The following is a 19523-nucleotide window of genomic DNA, read 5'->3' as shown; positions in this document are numbered from 1 at the left end:
CTTTTTAGGGCATGGATTGAATCATGGGTTGGCTGCCAAGGTCTCTTCCAAATAGGAAATTCTTTCATTCTATAATTCTGCAATACAATCCACTGCTGAAGTGAAAGAAATAGTCATTATGCAAGCCTAGAAATATGTGAGCAGAAAATTTGAGAAATGTGAAAATCATGTCACTATTACTGAAGTGTAGTTAAGTACAAAAAAGCTAACCCCTAAATGAGAAATGGCAGTAAATGCTATTACTGAAGTGTAGTTAAGAACAAAAAAGCTAACCCCTGAATGAGAAATGGCAGTAAAAGCTATTACTGAAGTGTAGTTAAGAACAAAAAAGCTAATCCCTGAATGAGAAATATGGCAGTAAAAGCTATTAATGAAGTTAGTCTAAACAACAATTTTCTCTATGTATGCAGTAACTAGACATCCTGTGAGAAGTTGTTAATCATAGCAATGAGGGAAGTGGTTGCCATATCCTAGAAAAAGAGGCAGCTAAGAAAAAATCTTCAGTTTCCTGACAGATGGAAACCTAAAACACTTTAGATGTAAAGTCTGTGAGTGCATATCTGATAATAGATAAGCATCTACCAATGTGTGGACAAACACAACATTCAAAGAAAGAGATAGCAGAAATGAGATGTCAAGAAGTTAAAAATAATTATTAACTAGAAATAAAATTACTAAAATTAGAAATAAAAATAATTATTAACTAAAGAGTCCTTGAAGAGGAGGGCAACTGAACAGTCTCCTAACTGTTCATTCAGGGGAGTTCGATAAAGAGTTAACTTGAAGACCCAGCTACTTAGTAGGGAACTGACCAAACTATTGGTTCTGGGGAGGGAAGAAAAAAAATCAATATTGTCTAAAAATAACCAGAGTAATTAGGAATTGGTTGTCAATTATTCCAGATGTCCACAGAGGCAAGCACCCACTTACAGTCTATATTTGGAGATGGAACATTTTTTTCTAAAACAACTATACCACACATTTCTTCACCAGGGAGATCCCACCCAACATCTCCCAATCCAATTCAGTTAAATGTGGGGTGCTCAGTCTGACAGATCAAGATGCCCTCTTCCAGATGCTACAGAACTTAGTCATCAGGCTACAATCCAATTTTACCCTTGCCTCTCTGTTCCCTTTATGTTTAACCACTACCTTCTCAATGTCTCCACATTCATATATCTTCTATTTCCTATCTACCCACCCTTATATCGCCTACTACATTATGACAACAATAGGTCTCCAACATAAAAAGAGCAAGTAACAACAGCTGGACCTATTACTCACACATTACCAAATATTTTTACTATTGTCTCAAAAATAAGGAACCAGATCCAACTTAATGATTCCTGATAGCTTCCCATTTTTTCTTTTTCACTGGGTTTAGGTTGAGATCTGTTCAACAAGTGGATTAATGTACTAACTGCTTGCATGTCTAGCATTATATTATGTATGATATAGAAGATATGGGTCCCCTTTCCCCAGTCTTTAAGAATTTCTACTATAGAAATCTAGTTGGAGAGAGCAAACATACATATATGAACACAGTACAATTCCAAGGCATAAGCAAGAATGTAAAACTACCACAGAAATCATGTGCATATACACTGGTGAGTTCCAACCCCAAACCTTCATCTGAGGAAGTATTCAAGCCAGCCATTCTCACTACAAACTCTACAAATTTCTCCACTTTCCCTCTCTCCACTTCTCAACACTTTTTTATGTTATCTCTCCTCACCCCACTCCCCCACCCCACCCTCAATTAAAATGTAAGCTTCTTAATGGCAGGATCTACTGGTCCATCTATCTATCATGTATCTATAAATTTAAAATAATTGAACAATCATTATGTGATAGTAATTGACTTCTATATAGTTCTTTGAAGTTTACAAAGCACATAACATAAATCACCCAATTTGGTCCTCATTACATTATAAAGTAGATAGTGTTATCGTTATCCACATTTTAAAGATGAGGTAAGAGATATTAACTGAGACATTAACTGACTTGTCCATGGTGATATTGGCAGTATCAGAAGTGATTGATAGGGGGTGGCTAGGTGGTACAGTGAGTAGAGCACTGGCCCTGGAGTCAGAAGGACCTGAATTCAGATCTGATCTCAGACACTTAACATACACCGCCCCCCCCAAAATAGCCGTGTGACCTTGGGCAAGTTACTTAACCCCAATTGCCCTCCAAATAGCAAAAAAAAAAAAAAAAAAAAAAAGATTGATACATAAACCCTGGTCATCCAGACTACAAATCCAGTATCCTATACACAATACCATGCTACCTCTCCAAGTGATGATTAGTTTCTGAGGAGAAAGTACACTCTAAGTTAAGGAAACTACATAATTAAAGGTAAGAAGGAAAGAAGCAACAAGACCAATAAAATCTTGCTGGCTAGACAGACCAGAATGGAAAGTAGTAGAAAATAAGGTTATATAGTGTGGGTCTAATTGAATGTCATGCAGAGGAATTTGGATTTGCCCCAAATACAGAATCACTATATACTTCAGAGCAGAGAAGTATTGTGATTAAAGCAATGTTTTATTAAGGTCAATCCGGCAATGATGTGTATTATGTATTATGATAGGGAAAGGATGGAGGTAAAAAAATGTCGAAGAAGAAATGAAGGATGAAACTGGAGAGAATAGGCAGGAAAAAAAAACAGCTGACCACTTATGTAAGATAAACAGTAGTAGAATATGCATAGTGCTTTACAATTTTCAAAGCACATTCAACTACCCCATTTAATCCTCAAAACAATACTATGAGGTACAAAGAGCAGGAGAGTTATCATTTAGCCTTTGCAAATGAGGAAACTGAGGCTCAGAGAAATTATGTAACTTGAAGATAAGTCAGAGATAACACCAATGGTACCTATTACTAAGAAAATGATGGTGAAATTGATAGCAGTTGACTATAGTTGGGAAGAGAAGACTATAGTTGGGAAGGTTTGGGGGGAATGTGAGATAATGATTTGAGTTTCTGATATGCTGAATTTAAGACATACAAATGACAATATCCTATAGATAGATAGCATCAGAGCCACAACTAGAGTAGGATGACTAAGTACTTTGCCCTAGGGTACCAAACTTGAAAAGACACTGCCAGCACCTTATATTCAGGCCTTAGCACCTGGTTGTTTTCGTTCATTCAAGCCTGACTCTTCATGACCCCATTTGGGGTTTTCTTGGCAAAGGTACTGGAGTGGTTTACCATTTCCTTCTCCAGCTGATTTTACTGATGAGAAAACTGAGGCAAACAAGGTTAAATGACCTGCCCAGGGTCACACAGCTAGTAAGTGTCTGAGGCTAGATTTGAATACACAAAGATGATTCTTTCTAACTGCGGGCTGGCATTCTGTCCACTATACCATCTAGCTGCCTCTTGCACCTGGTGAGAAAGATTAATTAAAACAGGAAGCTATCAGGCAACAGTACTCCAGGTGAGCTCCTCTCCAGCCCAGATTAGCACAGTTCCATTCCTCATGAAGCCCATGCAGCATCCTGGAGAATCTCTCCCTCCATGAGGTCTGTGTTTTAAGGTGTAGATATGTCCAACTACAAATGAATTTTTCTTAGGACAAATTGAGGGAAAAAAAACAGAAAAAAAGGAAAAAAAATGACAAATTGAGGGCACCTTTAGGCTACTTGACTTGGGCACCAGAATGGCTAGCTAGTTATGGCTCTGAATATCAGGACCTATAAGAGCAAAGAAGGATGAAAGATCAGAGATAGTAATGAAAACTGGGGAGGTCTCTGGTATATAGATCATAGCTGCCGCCAAGAAAATAAATGGGCTCTTTCCCTCCCTTCTTTGCAGAGGTGGGGAACTACAAATATGGAACATTATGGATAACATCAGAGATAGGGGACTAGGGATATGGAACACTATGGATAATATTTTTCAATATGTCAGCCCTTTTTACTGAGCTTTTTTTCCCCCCACTTTTATTTGCTCTCTGTTGCAAGAGAAGGCTCTTTCAGAGGAGGGGGTGAGGGATACACTGAAAAATGTACATAATACATGAATGAAAGATACAAATAAAATGTGTTGTTTTAAAAAAAAGAAAAGGTATGTGCTCTGAGAGAATGAGTGTGGAAGGCCCAGGACTGAGCCCTGAGAATTGTCCAGGGCTAAGGATAAGAAGACTAAAACTTATCAAAGTAGCCACTAAAGAAATAAAAACTTTAAAAGGCCATACCAGAACAGGAAGCAAGCATTGCTAATAAGAAGAGCACTAGACTAGGGCTTAAGTAAGTCTGGTTTTTATTCCCAAGTTCACTACTTATAAACTATATTACTTTAGGCAAGATATTTGACCATTTAGAGTCTCCATCTCCTCACCTATAAAATGGGAGTAATAATGAGAATTATAATAACTCCAACCCTGCCTATCTCATTGGTGGTAACTTGTAAAATCGCAAAAAGCATTACAGAAATGTAAACCTTTATTTTATTATAGAATGCCAGAATTCATGAGAGCAAAGTTGAAGAAAGTCTAATCAATAATGTCATATACATGAGGAGGAAATGAGGAGGAAAACTGATTAAAGATGAAATAAATATCCTTAAAAAACACACTTCTAACTTTGTCCATTAGAAAAAGAACAGAAATGATTAATAAGAAGTTGAAATCCAAGATAAATTGTTATACTAAGAGAGTAAAAGCTGGATAACCACTTGTTGGATGTGCTGTCAAATGGATTCTTGTTCAGTAAGAGCTTGACTAAATGGCTTCTTCAGTCCCTTTCAACAGTTAACATTTTACGATTTGATTTATATATGTCATCTGATTCAATTTCAAAATTCTGTGATTATTTGAAACTCTTCTTATAATTATTTAACTAATTTCAATACATTCTTTCTTCTCTGGCAATCCCTAACGACTCAAACACTTACTTTCTGACACAGAGCCTGGGGCTTAGGTGGGCACGAAGGCAAGGACGACCAGCATACCTGCAAGATAAAAAATAACCAATCAGTTAAAAGGATTTGCTGAGCACCTCTAGAATATACAACACTGTACCAGGCAAAAGGGAGAAGTAAAACAACAATAGACTGAGTTTCTACTATAACATCAAATAACTTGATGTATGTGCAAAACCACAAGTAAATTTTTAAGATGGAAAGTAAAGGAATAGACTGGTTGTGTGATATTAATCATGAAAAGCTTCATTGAAGAAGTAAATTTTGAGTCAGTATTAAATAAGGTGATGTAGAAAACAGAACATGCTGAGTGGTGAAAACAATACATATAGGACATATGCACAAAATAGCAAGAAATGGCTTGGCTCCAGCAAGCTAAGTGTGATAGGCAACAACTTCAACAAATTTCAATTTCAACAAGAATTTATGGAATGCTTCCTTTATGCAGTACCTAATGCAGTGCTCATATTTAATACCAGAAGGATCAAGAGTAAGTACTGACACAAAACACTTTCATCCTACTATCACTTATTTTCTTTGCCTTATGGAAAAAAAAAAAAACACAACATACTGAGTTAACTGATGCAGCTTATTCCTTCAAGGTACTCCTAAATTTCAGTCCTTCTAATGTTAAAAACATAATCCCAATTCTCATAGCACTTAAAATGCAGTGTTTATTAGGTGAAGGTTGGGAGAGTGGGAGTAATGCAACATATATACAAATTAAAAATCGAAATCTATGTGATAAAAGGTTAGGAAGGGAGAGGGACAGGGAGGAGGGAGGGAGGGACAGGGAGGAGGGAGGGAGGGAAAGAGAAAGGGGGGAGAGAGAGAGAAAGAGGAAAAGGGGGAAGAGGGTAGGAAGAGAGGGAGAAAGAAGAGAAAAGAAAGAATGTGTATAGAAACAATGGAGGGTCCTGAGTATTAATTAAAAGGAAGCACTTTTAAGTTCTTGAACAAGGTAAAGATATAATAAAAAAGTTTATGAGGAAAACTGAAACACTGAAATGTCAAATCTCTCCTGATATAATAAGTGTTTATTGACAAGGGTCTGGCATGTACTATGCTAGGTGCTGGAGATACAAAAACAAATTGATATATTGAAATTAGATACAGAAATTAAATATAGAAGGATATCTAGGAAAATATTGGGATGGGAAGGAAAGAATGTGTGTAAAAGATTTCTTCTACCAATACAGAAAAATGTTTGAGAATGAATTTTCTATTTGAACACTCATCATTTCTGAGATTTACAGATTAGTACTGGTGTTACTCTCTGGAAAGGAAGTAGAAAAATTATTTATAGCAGTACTTTTCATGATAGCAAAGAAATAAAATGGGTGCCGATCAATTGGGAGAGTGGCTAAACTAAACAAACTGGAATGTAATGGAATATTGTTGTATTAAGAAGACTTAAATGAAGTGATACAGAAGAAAGTAAGTAGAACCAGAAGAACAGTCTACATGATGACCAAAATGACATAAAAGAAAACAGCACTGAAAGCCTTTAGAACTCTGATCAATGAATGTAATAATCAATGATGAATTCAGAAAACTAATGGTGAAATATATCCCACCCTCTAGGCAGAATGCTGGTAGACTAGAGGTATGGAATGAGTCATACTTTAACAGACATACCCAATATGTTGATTTGTTTTGCTTACTATAATTATTAGAGACAAAGGAGGGTTTCTGGTGAGAAAGAATGACAGTAATATAAAAAAAGAACATCAATAAAATTTTTTAAGGAAAAAAAGGATTATAAGATAACAGATTAAAAGCTGAAAGAGTCCATATAGGTTATCAAGTCTATTTCCCTCATTTTATAGAAAAGGAAACGGAGGTGCAGAGAAGTTAAGTGACTTGCCTATGGTACCATGTCAGCAGAGGGACCTGAAACCAAATCTCCCTGACCCAAGACCAGCATCCTGTCCACCATCCATGCTGCCTCTATATACACAAGCACTGAGAGTTCCCAGCTCTACCATTAATGACATGAGTGACCATGGACAAGTCACCTCAATTCTTTGAATTCGTTTCTTCACATGCAAAATGAGAATAACAATTTTTTTTGCTTTTTTTTGGAGGAGGGAAGTTAAGGCAATTGGGGTTAAATGACTTGCCCAAGGTCACACGGCTAGTTTTTGTGTTAAGTCTGAGGCCACATTTGAACTCAGGTCCTCCTGATTCTAGGGCCAGTGCTCTATTCACTGCAACACCTAGCCACCCAAAAATAACAATTCTTATACTGAAGTGCTATGATTATTGGGACAAGGATAAAATCATCTCCAGAAAAATTACAAAATTATCACATGTCCAAGTAAGAAATTAAAATTCATTTCATATTTGAATATTGGTAAGTAAGGCATGTGATTCTTACCCTGACTCTGGCCACAAAAGGACAAGCCATATTTGAAAAGTACTTCAAGGGGCGGCCAGGTGGCTCAGCGAGTAAGAGCACCGGCTCCACTGTTGGGATGACCTGGAGATCGAATCCCGGGCTCAGACACTCAGCACCACACCCAGAAACAACTGGCCATGTAACCTTGAGCAAGTTACTTAACCCTGAGTGCTCAAAAAAAAAAAAAAAAGTACTTCAAGGTAGAAATGATGCAAAGCCCAAGCACTGACCATGAATAATGGGAAGAAAGTACTGGTTTCCCAGACTAACCAATAAAGTTGACACTGCCCTATTTCCCTCTCATCATGAATATCTAATACACCAATATTTCCCTAACTCTCTTGGAACATTAGAATTTGAAACATAAGATCCAATCAACACTTCTCTTTCTCCAGATCTTCCTTTGCTCCAGATATAAGGGCAAGAGGTGAACAATGACATTATGCACCAAAGATTCTCAGGAAAAAAGAAGTGGGAACAAATCTTTTTAAATCAATTGAAGTAATTGTAACTCTGAAGTTGCAGGGCACGCATTCCTCACACCAAGCTGGGCCTGGTCACTCAGTCACCCAGTGAAAGTTTGCAGATGTGGGTTGGAATCTATGACTGTCTCTGTCTAGTGCTATTGTTTCCACCAAACAAATGGCAATGTTAATTTTCCACAAGGCCCTTACAGAAACAACTGGTCACACAAACCCCACAACCACGAATTTTCACATGAAATACAAGTATAAATCCCTGTCTATATTTAACTCATGATATCTTCTGGTTGAAATGAGGAACTGTAGGCTGCATGATAGCATGACTAGAAGGATTACTTACTGGTTGAGCAACTTTAACCTTCAACTACTGATTATTCAAGCAATCAATCAATAAATATTTATCAAGGGTCTGGCATGTACTATGCTAGGTGCTGAAGATACAAAAACAAAGAATGAAATAATCCTTACTTCCCACAAGCTTATATTCTAAAGGTACATATAAGTACATATAAAACCATGTGTCACATAATATGAAATTAATAAATACATACATAACTAATGCATTGTTGGTGGAGTTGTGAACTGATCCAACCATTCTGGAGAACAATTTGGAACTATGCCCAAAGGGTTATAAAACTATGTATATACCCTTTGATCCAGCAATACCACTACTAGGTCTGTATCCTAAAGAGATCATAAAAAAGTGGAAAAGACCCATATATATAAAAATATATATAGCAGCTCTTTTTGTGCTGGCAAAGAATTAGAAATTGAGAGGATGCCAACCAGTTGGGGAATGGCTGAACAAGCTGTGGTAAATGATATATAATGGAATACTATTGTTCCATAAGAAATGGTAAGCAGGCAGACTTCAAAAAAACCTGGAAAGACTTGTATGAACAGATTGAGTGAAGTGAGCAGAACCAGGAGAACACTGTACATGGTAACAGCAACACTGTGTGATGACCAATTTTGTTAGATTTAGCTCTTCTGAGCAATGCAATGATCTGAGACAATTCCAAAAGACTCATGATGGAAAATGCTATCCATATCCAGAGAAAGAAACTATGGAGTCTGAATTGAAGGATACTATTGTCTATTTCTCTTTTTGTTTTTTTTCTTTCTTATGGTTTTTCCCTTTTGTTCTGATTCTTCTTTCACAACATGACTAACGTGGAAATATGTTTGATACAATCACAGATGCATAACCTCTATCAGACTGTATGCCATCTTAGGAGAATGAAGGGAGGGGTGAAATTTGAGAACTCAAAATCTTGTAAAAGTGAATGCTGAAAACTAAAAATAAATTAATTAATTTTTAAAAAAAGAAAGCATTCAAGAAAAAAAATACATACATAAAATGTAGTTAAATACAAGGTAGTTTGGGAGAAAGGGTACTAGTAGTTTGGAGGAGGAGAGGATCAACAAAGCTTTCATATAGAAGGTGGTACCTGAGCTGCACCATAAAGGAAGAGAATTCTATGAGAGTGTACTAAAGAGAGAATACATTGCAGGCATGGAGGAGAGCAGATACAAAGGCATGGAGTCAGGAAAGGGAGTGTTATCAATAAGGAAAAGAAAGAGGTGAGCAATTTGATTTCATCACTGAGTAGAGTACAGGAAACAATCACCAACGAGCCCAGAAAAGTAAGCTGTGACCAGGTTGTTCACAGCTTTAAAAGCTACCCAGAGGACTTTATATTTTATCCTAGAGGCAATAGGAAGCCATTTGAGTTGGCTGAGTCACAATGGTTACACTTGTAATGAGGTACTTTGGGAGCAGTGCATAGAATGGACTAGAGGAGGGCAAGACTTGAGGCAGGGAGAGCAAATGGAGGATGTTGCAAGAGGTGATGAGAGCCTGAACAAAGTGGTAGCTGTGTTAGTAGATAAAACAAATCAGATGCAAAAGGAGATGTGAAAGTAGAAGAGGTCAAGATTTGGCAACTGACTAGATATATGAGGCTAGAAGAGTCAGGAGTCAAGGCTAATGCTGAGATTACAAGCCTGACACAGAAGAATGGTGATTCCTTTGATAAAAGCAGGGAAACTTAAAAGAAGGGAGGGTTTTAGGGGAAAATATGAAAAATTTTAAATGGATTGTCCACTCTGAAATATCCAATAGGCAACTGGTGATCTGGCATTGAGAGCCAGGAGGGAGACTGGGACTACATATATAGGGTTGGGAGTCATCTGCAAAGAGATCATAGCTAAATCTGTGAGAGCTAATGAGGTTACCAAGAGAGAGAGAACAGAAGAGTATACATCCAAGAAAGAACTTTGATGAACACCTCACTATTAGGGGATATGATGTGAATGATAAGCAGCAAAGGAAAGTGAGAATGCAAGTTCATTCATGTAGGAGACCAATTAAGAGAATGTCATAAAAACCCAGCCAGGAGAGAAAGTATCCAGGAGGAGAGGTCAGTCAACAGAGTCAAATATAGCATACAGACTGGGAAAGATTAGGACTGAGAAAAGACCATCAGATTTGTCAATAAGAGATCATTAATAACCTCAGATTGCAAAGGTCTGAGGAATGAGGAAAGAAAGTGGAAGCAGTGAGTAGAGACAACTTTTTTAAGGAGTTTGGTTGGGAAAAAGAGAAGAGATATAGGAAGGTAACTTGAAAAGTGTAATGTTTGATGAAGTTTGTGTAAGGATGGAGAAAACTTTTGTAAGGGTGGGAAAAACATGTCTGAAGACAACTAGCTGATATCGAGAGGCTGAAGATCCAAGGGTGTGGGGAGAAAATTGAACATGCAATGTAGGGAAGAAGACAGGAGGATAAAGGATCAAGTGCACATGTAGAGCATATAGAGCAACTGGTCTTGGCAAGAATCTGTTTTTCAGAAACAGGTGGAAAGGAAGAATGGGAGATAATATCAATAATCATCAAGAGATGAAGAGAATGGAAGAAGAAAGAGCTCACATCAAACAGTCTCAATTTTTTCAGTTAAGTAAGAGTTAAAAGTCCTCAGATTGGTAGGGGGAACAATTGGAAGAAAAGTGGGGCTGGAGGGATGAGAAGATTTGGAAAACCTTCTGTGGACAGCAAGACAGGGCATCAACTTGGAAGAAATAAAAGGAATAACTGACTCGTTGCGGTTAAGATCCAGTTAGGGATATGTCCATACATGGAACCATTAGTTACAGCAAATGGAGAAGTTTTGAATGCTGTGGATAAGTTCACTTACTTTGGTAGTGTACATTCCAGGGATGTACACATTGATAATGAGGTTGACAATCACATTGCCAGAGCCAGCTCAGTGTTTGAACGACTCAGAGGCTCTGAAGGAAAGTATGGGAGAGAAGAGGTATTAGACTGCCTACTAAATTGAAGGTCTACAGAGCCGCTGTTCTGACCTTGTTGTTGTATGCTTGTGAAACGTGGACAGTATACCAGTGCCAGGAAATGGAATTGCTTCCATTTGAACTGTATTAGGAAGATTCTGAAGATCACTTGGCAGAATAAGGTATCAGACACTGAGGTCCTTACTCAACTAAACTGCCAAGCATTCAAACTCTGCTTCACAGAGCACAACTATGATGGGCTGGCCACTGTTCTAATGCAAAATACACCCTTGCCAAAAAGACTATTTTGTGGAGAACTCACACAGGGCAAGCGTTTACATGGTGATCAGAAAAAGCAATACAAGGACACTCTCAAGGTCTCTCTTAAGAACTTTGGAATTGATCGTGAGACATGGGAGACACTGACACAGGACCTCTCAGCATGGTGTGCCCACATCAGAGAAGGTGTTGTGCTTTATGAGCAAAGTGGAATTGAAACAGCTCAAAGGAAACGCAGGATGAACACATTTAGAGTATCCACTCCAAATGTTCACATGAACTATTTGTGCCCGATCTGTGGTAGAGCACTCTGAGCTCATATTGGTCTGATCAGCCATAGTTGGACACACTGAAACTTGACTCTAGCACAGCATGTCATTTGGTCCTCTTCAAGAAGGACAACAACCAACCAATGTAATGTATCCAGTTAATCTGGTTGCAAAAACTTTCTCCAGCTTCTTTGAGTAGCTCATGGATTGGAGCAGAGGAAGTTAATGGTGACAGTGATTCAGCCAAAGTTTGGCAAGAGAAGAACTAAATGGATGTAATAGTAATTGAATTTAAAGATCCATGTACTTGTGTTGACACCTATTCAGGTGTTCTAGTGGCTTGTCCTTATAAGAATGCAACCCAGAAAAACACTTGTAAAACTCTAGATCTCATAAGTCTATATTATGTAACCCCAATGCAGATTCAAAGTGACAATGGGTCACATTTCAAAGGCAATGAAATGAAGAAGTATTGTATGCTAAACAATATAGAATGGATATATCATATTCCATATTATCCAGAAGCATCTGGGTTAACTGAAAGAATGAATGGATTACTGAAAGAACAGTTGAGGAAGTTAAGTTCCAATAATTCATATCAACATTGGAAGGATAATTTGTTCATGGCTTTACATAATTTGAATAATAGACCACTGGGAGGAAGTACACCTCTAGCCAGAATGATGACCCCAAATCTACAAATTAGAAAACAACAAACACACAAGATCCCAAATATTGAGTATTGGACCTTGAGGCCAGATGTCCCAACACCGTACCCAGGAATACCTGGTTCGGTGGGATATGATTCATATTGTTTAGAGGACTTTTGGTTGGATAGAAAAGAAATAAGAAAAATCTCCACTGGGATATGCATAAGAATCCCTAAAAATCACTTTGGACAGATTTTACCCAAATCAGGATTAGCAGCTCAAGGAATACATGTATTGGCTGGAGTAATAGATTCTAATTATCAAGGAGAAATTGTTGTAACATTCCATAATTTAGGTGAAGGGCCCATACAGATTCATAAAAATGATAGGATAGTTCAAGTGATTATCATTCCTTGTAAAACAATACCACTTGTAAAAACTGACCCTCCTTCCAAAATAACTGTCAAAGGAACTGAAGGATTTGGTTCTACTGATAGAATAAAATCAGGAGCTAAAGTATGGGTAAAACGGAAGCCAGATGATGTTCCAAAGGCTGCAGAGATTATAGCACATGGGAGGGATAACACTGTAACTATTGTTTATTCTGGAGAAGATGATTACAAAATTGTACCCTCAACTCATTTATTCTACCGTGAGTGAGGCTACAATAGTCTGGTTATTGTCTCTTTGCTTCTTCTTGACTTTCTGTCTGTTCACCTTGTTTGCTAGATTTGTTTCCGCAGGCTTGGTACCCTCCACCTCTAGATGCCTGATAGCTTAAGCTGGATGTCACCCCCTGTCTGCAACTGTGATGTGTCACCCTTGGACCTGGCATCAAGCATATTAAGAACTGACCTCTCAAATGGGACCCCATGGGGCAGGGACAGCTCTATATCCGATTTCAGCAGCAAGTAGTCATGGAAGAAGAGACCTTCACCCCTTACCACAAGATTTTGAGACCCTATTTGTTCAGGGTGGGGGGAATGATGGGGAGCTTGTGCTCAAGCCCCACCCTAAAATATGGTTTTCTGTGTTTATTGTGTACTATCCTTGTTATATTGTGAAATTTTGTTGACACCAGTTATTCCTAATGTATTTTTGGCAAGTAAGGGACATGAAAGATCTTGGGGCCGAATGTAAGGGTTATGGGATTTAAAGATCTTCCATGCCCCATTGGACTTGCTGATGTAGCAGGAAGGGGTGGGGCAAGAGGAAGCGGAAGCCAAGCTAGAGTTCCTGCAGTGGCGACAGCAGCAGCAGCAGTGGTAGTGCGAGGTGGAGGTGGAAGCACGAACCCCTTTTTGAGCCAGCCAGAATTTCTGCTAAGGACTCCTGCTGAGGACTGCCAGGGGCCAGAGCTGCTAGGAGCACGCTTCCTGGACACTGAGTAGTTGCTGTGAGTGGGGAGAGGAAGACCTTTGCCTGAGGTAGCCTGTTCTGTTTTAAAGGCTTGAGAATGTGGGTGCTTTCTACTTTATCTACCTGTGCCAATTTCATAACTACTCTGATGGCTTTGACTTTCTGGTTTTGGGACTCAGTGTTTTGGTATTTTAATAAATGTTCTCTCTTTATCCCCCATATAGAAAGCCTGATATATTTTGTGATTAATAACCACATCAGCATATTTACAATTGCTGTAGGCATTGCGAATATTGCATTGCTGATTATAATGGATCTATGTCAACCTGGATGGAGATGTCTAATGCCATGCTGCACACTTCTGTCTTTGGCCCTTTCCTATTCAACATGTTTATTAATGCTTTTCTTGAAGACATAAAAGTATTGTTTACCAAGGTTGTAAAAGATACCAACCAAGGGAGAATACACTTGCTGTATCCAAAAGTAGCCAGAAAAGATCTAGAGAGGCTGGCATGGTGGAAGAAATCTAAGAAGATGAAATTTATTGGGAGATTAAAAGTAAGGTCCCTTTACTTATGTTTTAAAAAAATCAACTGCATAAACATAGCTTGCACTGTTCTGGAAAGTAATCTGGAACTGTGGTCCAAAAAGTAACACAACAGTGCATACCCTTTGACTCAGAGTATCATTAACTAGGCTTATATCCCAGAAAGGACAAAAAAAGAAGAAAAGGACTCATGAGCACAAGTATTTGAAGTAGCTCTTTTTGTTACAGCGAAGAACTGGACACTAAGGGAGTAGTCATCTATTAGAATGATTGAACAAATTATAACATATGAATATAATGTAATATTATTGTACCATAAGAAATGATGAGAGGAAAGATTTAAGAGAAACCTGAGAAGACACAAACAGATGCACAGTGAAAAGAGCAAAACCCAAAGAACCAACTTTTATAATTATATTGTTTAAAAAAAACTGAAAGAACAAAGAATTCTGATCAATAAAATGACACGTCATGATTCCAGAAGACTAATGAGTAAGCATGCAATCAAACTCCTGACAGAGAAATGATGGACTCAAAGTGAAGATTGAGACACACTTTTTTTGGACACAGTCAATGTGAGAATTCATTTCTCTTGACTATGCTTATTTGTTACTGTGATTTTGTTTTCCCTTTCTTTTTTTTTTAATAAATTTTACTTGTTGGGAAGGCAGTAGAGAGATCCAGTTGTAGGATTGTCAAGGAGAAAAAAAAAAGAAAAGGTCACTTAAACATTTTAAAATGAACAGAAGAGAACAGAATCATAGTAAGGCATCTTTGTATATTAGATGCTTGATTTACTATATACTTAAAAAGAAATGAAAGCTTTATGTAATAAAGGTTTACAGTTTCATGTATAGTTCTCTTTTTAAAATCTGCTCTATATATGGAAATGCTTGTTTTACTTGTTATTTAACTTAACAATTTAAAAATAAAAACAGTACTAAACCAATAATAACTATTCTTTGGGTACAACTTTTTGATCAGTTCCAAATCCATCTAACCATATTATCATCTAGCCCACATCCCTCCATCTTTTCCTCAAGAATAGCATGACTTTGTCAAAAGCTTTACTAAAATCTAGGTAAACTAGATCTATGCCAATCCCCAGATCTGCTTACTAGTAACCCTGTTAAAAAAGGAAATTAGGTTAGTATTGCATGACCTGTTTTTTTTTTAACAAGTTTTTACTGGCATGACCTGTTTTTTTTAATCCCTATAGCCTTCAAATATATCTGCATTTCCCTCTTCCTTTAAAAAAAACAAACAACTCTACCATCCCCTCAAGCTATCATCCTGTATCTCTTTATCTTTTCTCTACCAAAAGTCATCCACAAATCAATGTCTCCACTTCCTTTCTTCTCACTCTCTTCTAAATCTTCTGCAATCTGATCTCTCACCTTATCATTTAACTGAAACAACTCTCTCCAAAGTTACCAGTTATCTCTTAATTGTTAAGAAACCTTGTTAATTCTTTGATATGACCCTTTCCTTTCACTAACCACCCCCATAAAAATATACTCTACAATTTTCCTAGGAAATGAAATTATGTTCATTATCCAATACTTCCTACAGTTCATTCTCTGACCTGTTTTGAAAATTGGGGCATTTAGCCTCCAATTCTACAGTATCTCTCCCTGGGCAAGTCACCATCTTTCAAAGATAACCAACAATGGCTCAACAATTGTATCTCATCTAAATATGGTAACTTGAACTCATCAAAGGCAGCTAGATGTTCTCTGTCTTCCTTCCTTATCTTGGGTTTCAATAACTTACTGACCATTTTTGCTCTCCTCTCCAGTCAAATGATCGTTTACCTTGGCACAGAAAAGAGAAGCAAAATTAAGAGTTGAACTGCTCTGCCTTCTTAAGTCATCCATTATCATGGTCCTATATACCACAAACAGTGCTCTCCTTTGCCTAAGGCTCTTTCCCCCAATAAAGCTAACCATCGATCCTTTTGGTTGCTCTTGGTTTTATCTGACCAGCCTATGCTCAGCTTTAGCTTGCTTGTCCTAGTTCTTACAGAACACTGCCTCACTTTTGTACTCACCTTCTATTATCTCCCATCACTACTATCTTTTAGTCATCTAATTTCTTTAGTGAAGCCACATGAGTATCAGTACATTCCATCTGTATTTTTTGACAACTCTCTTTCACCTGAGCTGTTACTCTTTGTATCTTCAGATTTCAATCTTGGAGTATTTCCATCCTTTATGCATTTACTCACTCCTGCACTTGGTGATATATAAAGGGTTTATACAAGATTGACACAATATCTGCCATCATGAAGCTTATTGTCAAATGAAACAAAACAAATCATTGGCACTGAATTAATTTTATTTGATGGCTGTAAGGTGGACGACAAGGCCAGAAGACATGCTGCAGGTGTGCTTCAGCTTCTAAATACTATGACTGAAATGCCCAAACTGAACTGCCTGGAAGCAATGTGACCAGTTCTAGAAGCCAGAGTCCAGTGGAACCAACAAATAAAACTACTGACCAAGGTATTAAGGCCACGTGTTAATTTTGTCAAAGTTCCCTAGTGATAGTAATAATGGGAGTAAGTACTAATTCCATAGTAATAACAAGGCACAACAGATAACTGCTACACAGCTCAAATCAAGCACTGAAACCACCCATCACACACAAAATAGGGAACTTTGGCAGACCTGACTTTGTCATTTTTTAGGAGGAAAAGATAATTTTTTTCTTCCTTTGGAAAAATCAAAGACCCTTAGGATTGTTTTTACACTGAATGAACTACTAGGTGGGAGGGAAATGTTTCAAGCCTTTAAGGAGAGGCAGCTAGGTGGTGAAATGGATAGAATGGAGTCAAATCTAACCTCTGACACTTACTAGCTGTGTGACTGCTGACTGCCTCCAAAAAAGAAAAAAAAGTACTTGAAGAAATCTGACACTACCACTAAAGGCCATATTTTCCCAAAACTTGTAAATGTCATCATTTCAATTATCACCTATGTGCAGATGTGCACAAAAGTTTTCCCCCCTCAACTTTCCAGAAGTCAGTTGACTTATTTCTACCTAGATACCCAGATATTCTCAAAGTGTGTACAAAATTAAACTCACGATCACTTAATGCACGTTTACTGAGTTAAATGTATGTTTTTATTCATTCTGTCGCGGTCCGTCCATCCGTCCCCCTGCACGGACTCCTCGTCCCACCCTCTCCGTTCCGAGCAGGGCATGACCTTCAGCCCCGATTGCACCCCCTCCGTTCCTCCAATGCTTCAGTGCATACTGTCCACACTACGTTTTTACCGGTTATTTAGTCCCCTCTCACATGGATTTCAGTATTTATTAAATGTCCATAGTGGGGATACTAACATATAGACAAAACAGCGCTGCCACGGGAGGCGGGGAGGGCACTGTTTGTACACAGCTATGTCTAACACAAGGCTAATCGGTAAAGGGACTAAGAGACTGCTCTGGCCGAGAACTGGAGCTAAATTTCGGGTGGGCTGTGGTACTGACAGCTCGGGAGACAGGGCGTGACCTCTGAACCTGAGGGAGCGCGCTCCCGGGAGGAGAGTCGGCGCGCATTCCGGACCCTTTTCGCCCCTTTCTAAGGACCCAGCCACGGAAAAGAACGCAGCCACCGCAGTCCCGCATCCCTCCCCCGCCCACTCACAAAGCGGCGCCCGGCGGGTCGTGACGATCCCCCTCCTCACACCCCACCCTCCCCGGGAACCGCCGCTCCCAGGCCCCAGGCTAAAGTCACCTCAACAAAAGAGCAGCCATCTTGCGGAGCTCAACTGGGCGGAAGTGACGCCAACGCGCCTGCGCGCTCGCGAGCCGGGTGTTCCCTGGTCACGTGGGGCTCCGGGTGTCCTTAAAGGGTTTTTGTGACCTCTTCAGCCTTCTCCTTCTGTTACTCAGGGCCACTGACTTGTCCTCCCTCCGCCCTTAGAGCAGGTCCAGAGGTCAAGCTGGCACTGCCGCCTCATTAAAAAGAGGCCGTGGACCTTTCCTACCTCCCTCGCCGAATTGTGCATCTCACGTGCACAGCCTGAAGACTTTAAGTTCCAACCTCGGTCTTTTTACAGATGGGGAAACTGAGGCCCACAGAGAGGGTCGGTGACCCAGTGCAGTGGATAGGGTGCGGGACCGAAGTCAGGAAGACCTGATTCTTCCTCAGACACCAGCAAGTCAGAACCAGGCTGCCTCAGTTTCCTAATCAGTAAAATGTAAGATCTGTAAAAAATTCTCACCATCGCTGTGAGGATAAAGTGACATTTATAAAGCGCTACCCAAATGCTCGCTATTATCGTTAGATGACTTGCCCAAGGTCATACTGGGAGCAAATGATGCAGTCCAGATTCAAACCCACTTAGGACGCAACACTTTTGACACGTGCTGAGGTGCCATCCATACAGTTATAGGGCGGGACACCTCATGTCTTCCTTTCCTCTCCTCGTCCCTCTTCCAGAATCCTCCATTCACTTATTCCGTTCATTCTCTGTCTTTCGTGCATCAGCTGTAAGTTAAGCTCCTACTTTCTGCACAGCATTGTACCAGTAGGAGAAAACACAGTTAATTAAGACGAATTTTTACACCACAGCCCTTTCCTCCACTACCACTACCACTATACACAAACTCACTTCACTCGGTCCCTTTTCTTCTCCCTGCCTTGGGTCTTCCAGCCTCTTGGCCCAGGTCTGAGCTTTTCCTGGTGGGACCTCCCACCCATCACTTACTTCGTCAAAGATGGAGGAATGGGACCAACTGAAGGTCCTTGATTATTAGATATCCATCTCTAGCTCGCCTTAGAATGAGATTCGGGGTGGGAGGTAGGGTGATTGGGGATAGTGGGAAGCAGGCAAAATCGTGTCTCAACTAGAGGGGGGGAAGCACCCCAGCTTCCCAAACTATACCTTCCCAAGATAACTCCTCTCTTCTCCCTTCATCTTTCTCTTTCCATCCACTGCTAAGCTGTACCTTGAACAGCATGACCACCATTCTACCTGTAAGGTCCAGAATTCCCCTGGCTGGAATTGCCCTGTACCTCCCCCATAACCATGGAGTGAGTTTCATATCAAAGAAAGAGGCCACAGATCGATTATGAATACTTACAAACAGGAGCAACCCAGGGTGGCTGCCGGACAATTTGGTGGATTCCCTCCAAAACCCCCCAAATCCCCGTGGTAATTATACAAATCAGACAAAAGGAGGAGGAGCCATAGGGTACTTTATTGCAAATTGATGGATATTTTGGGTTTTTCTGTTTAGTTAATGTTTTGGCTAATATTTTAGTCTATATTTAGTATTGAACCAGGTTCCCAGACATCCAGG

General features: G+C 39.2%; 1 protein-coding gene across 1 annotated transcript in view; it reads right to left on the bottom strand.

Moving 5' to 3' along the window:
* The window catches only part of SDHC (succinate dehydrogenase complex subunit C), a 43269-nt gene extending 25228 nt beyond the window's left edge, over window positions 1-18041 (bottom strand). The window contains exons 1-2 of the mRNA XM_069070521.1: window positions 17953-18041; window positions 4906-4962 (exon numbers count right to left, since the gene is read on the bottom strand). Of these exons, the coding sequence (XP_068926622.1) occupies window positions 4906-4962; window positions 17953-17972 (77 nt within the window). The 5' untranslated portion in view covers window positions 17973-18041. The remainder of the gene's footprint in view (window positions 1-4905; window positions 4963-17952) is intronic.
* Window positions 18042-19523: the final 1482 nt, after the last annotated feature.

This window comes from Petaurus breviceps, unplaced genomic scaffold, assembly GCF_028583685.1.
Source record: "Petaurus breviceps papuanus isolate PSGF00001 unplaced genomic scaffold, PetGlider_PUasm1.0 90808, whole genome shotgun sequence".
Taxonomy (NCBI): domain Eukaryota; kingdom Metazoa; phylum Chordata; class Mammalia; order Diprotodontia; family Petauridae; genus Petaurus; species Petaurus breviceps.
Note: the sequence above shows the minus strand (reverse complement) of the source record. Positions and strands in the feature narration are given on the sequence as shown.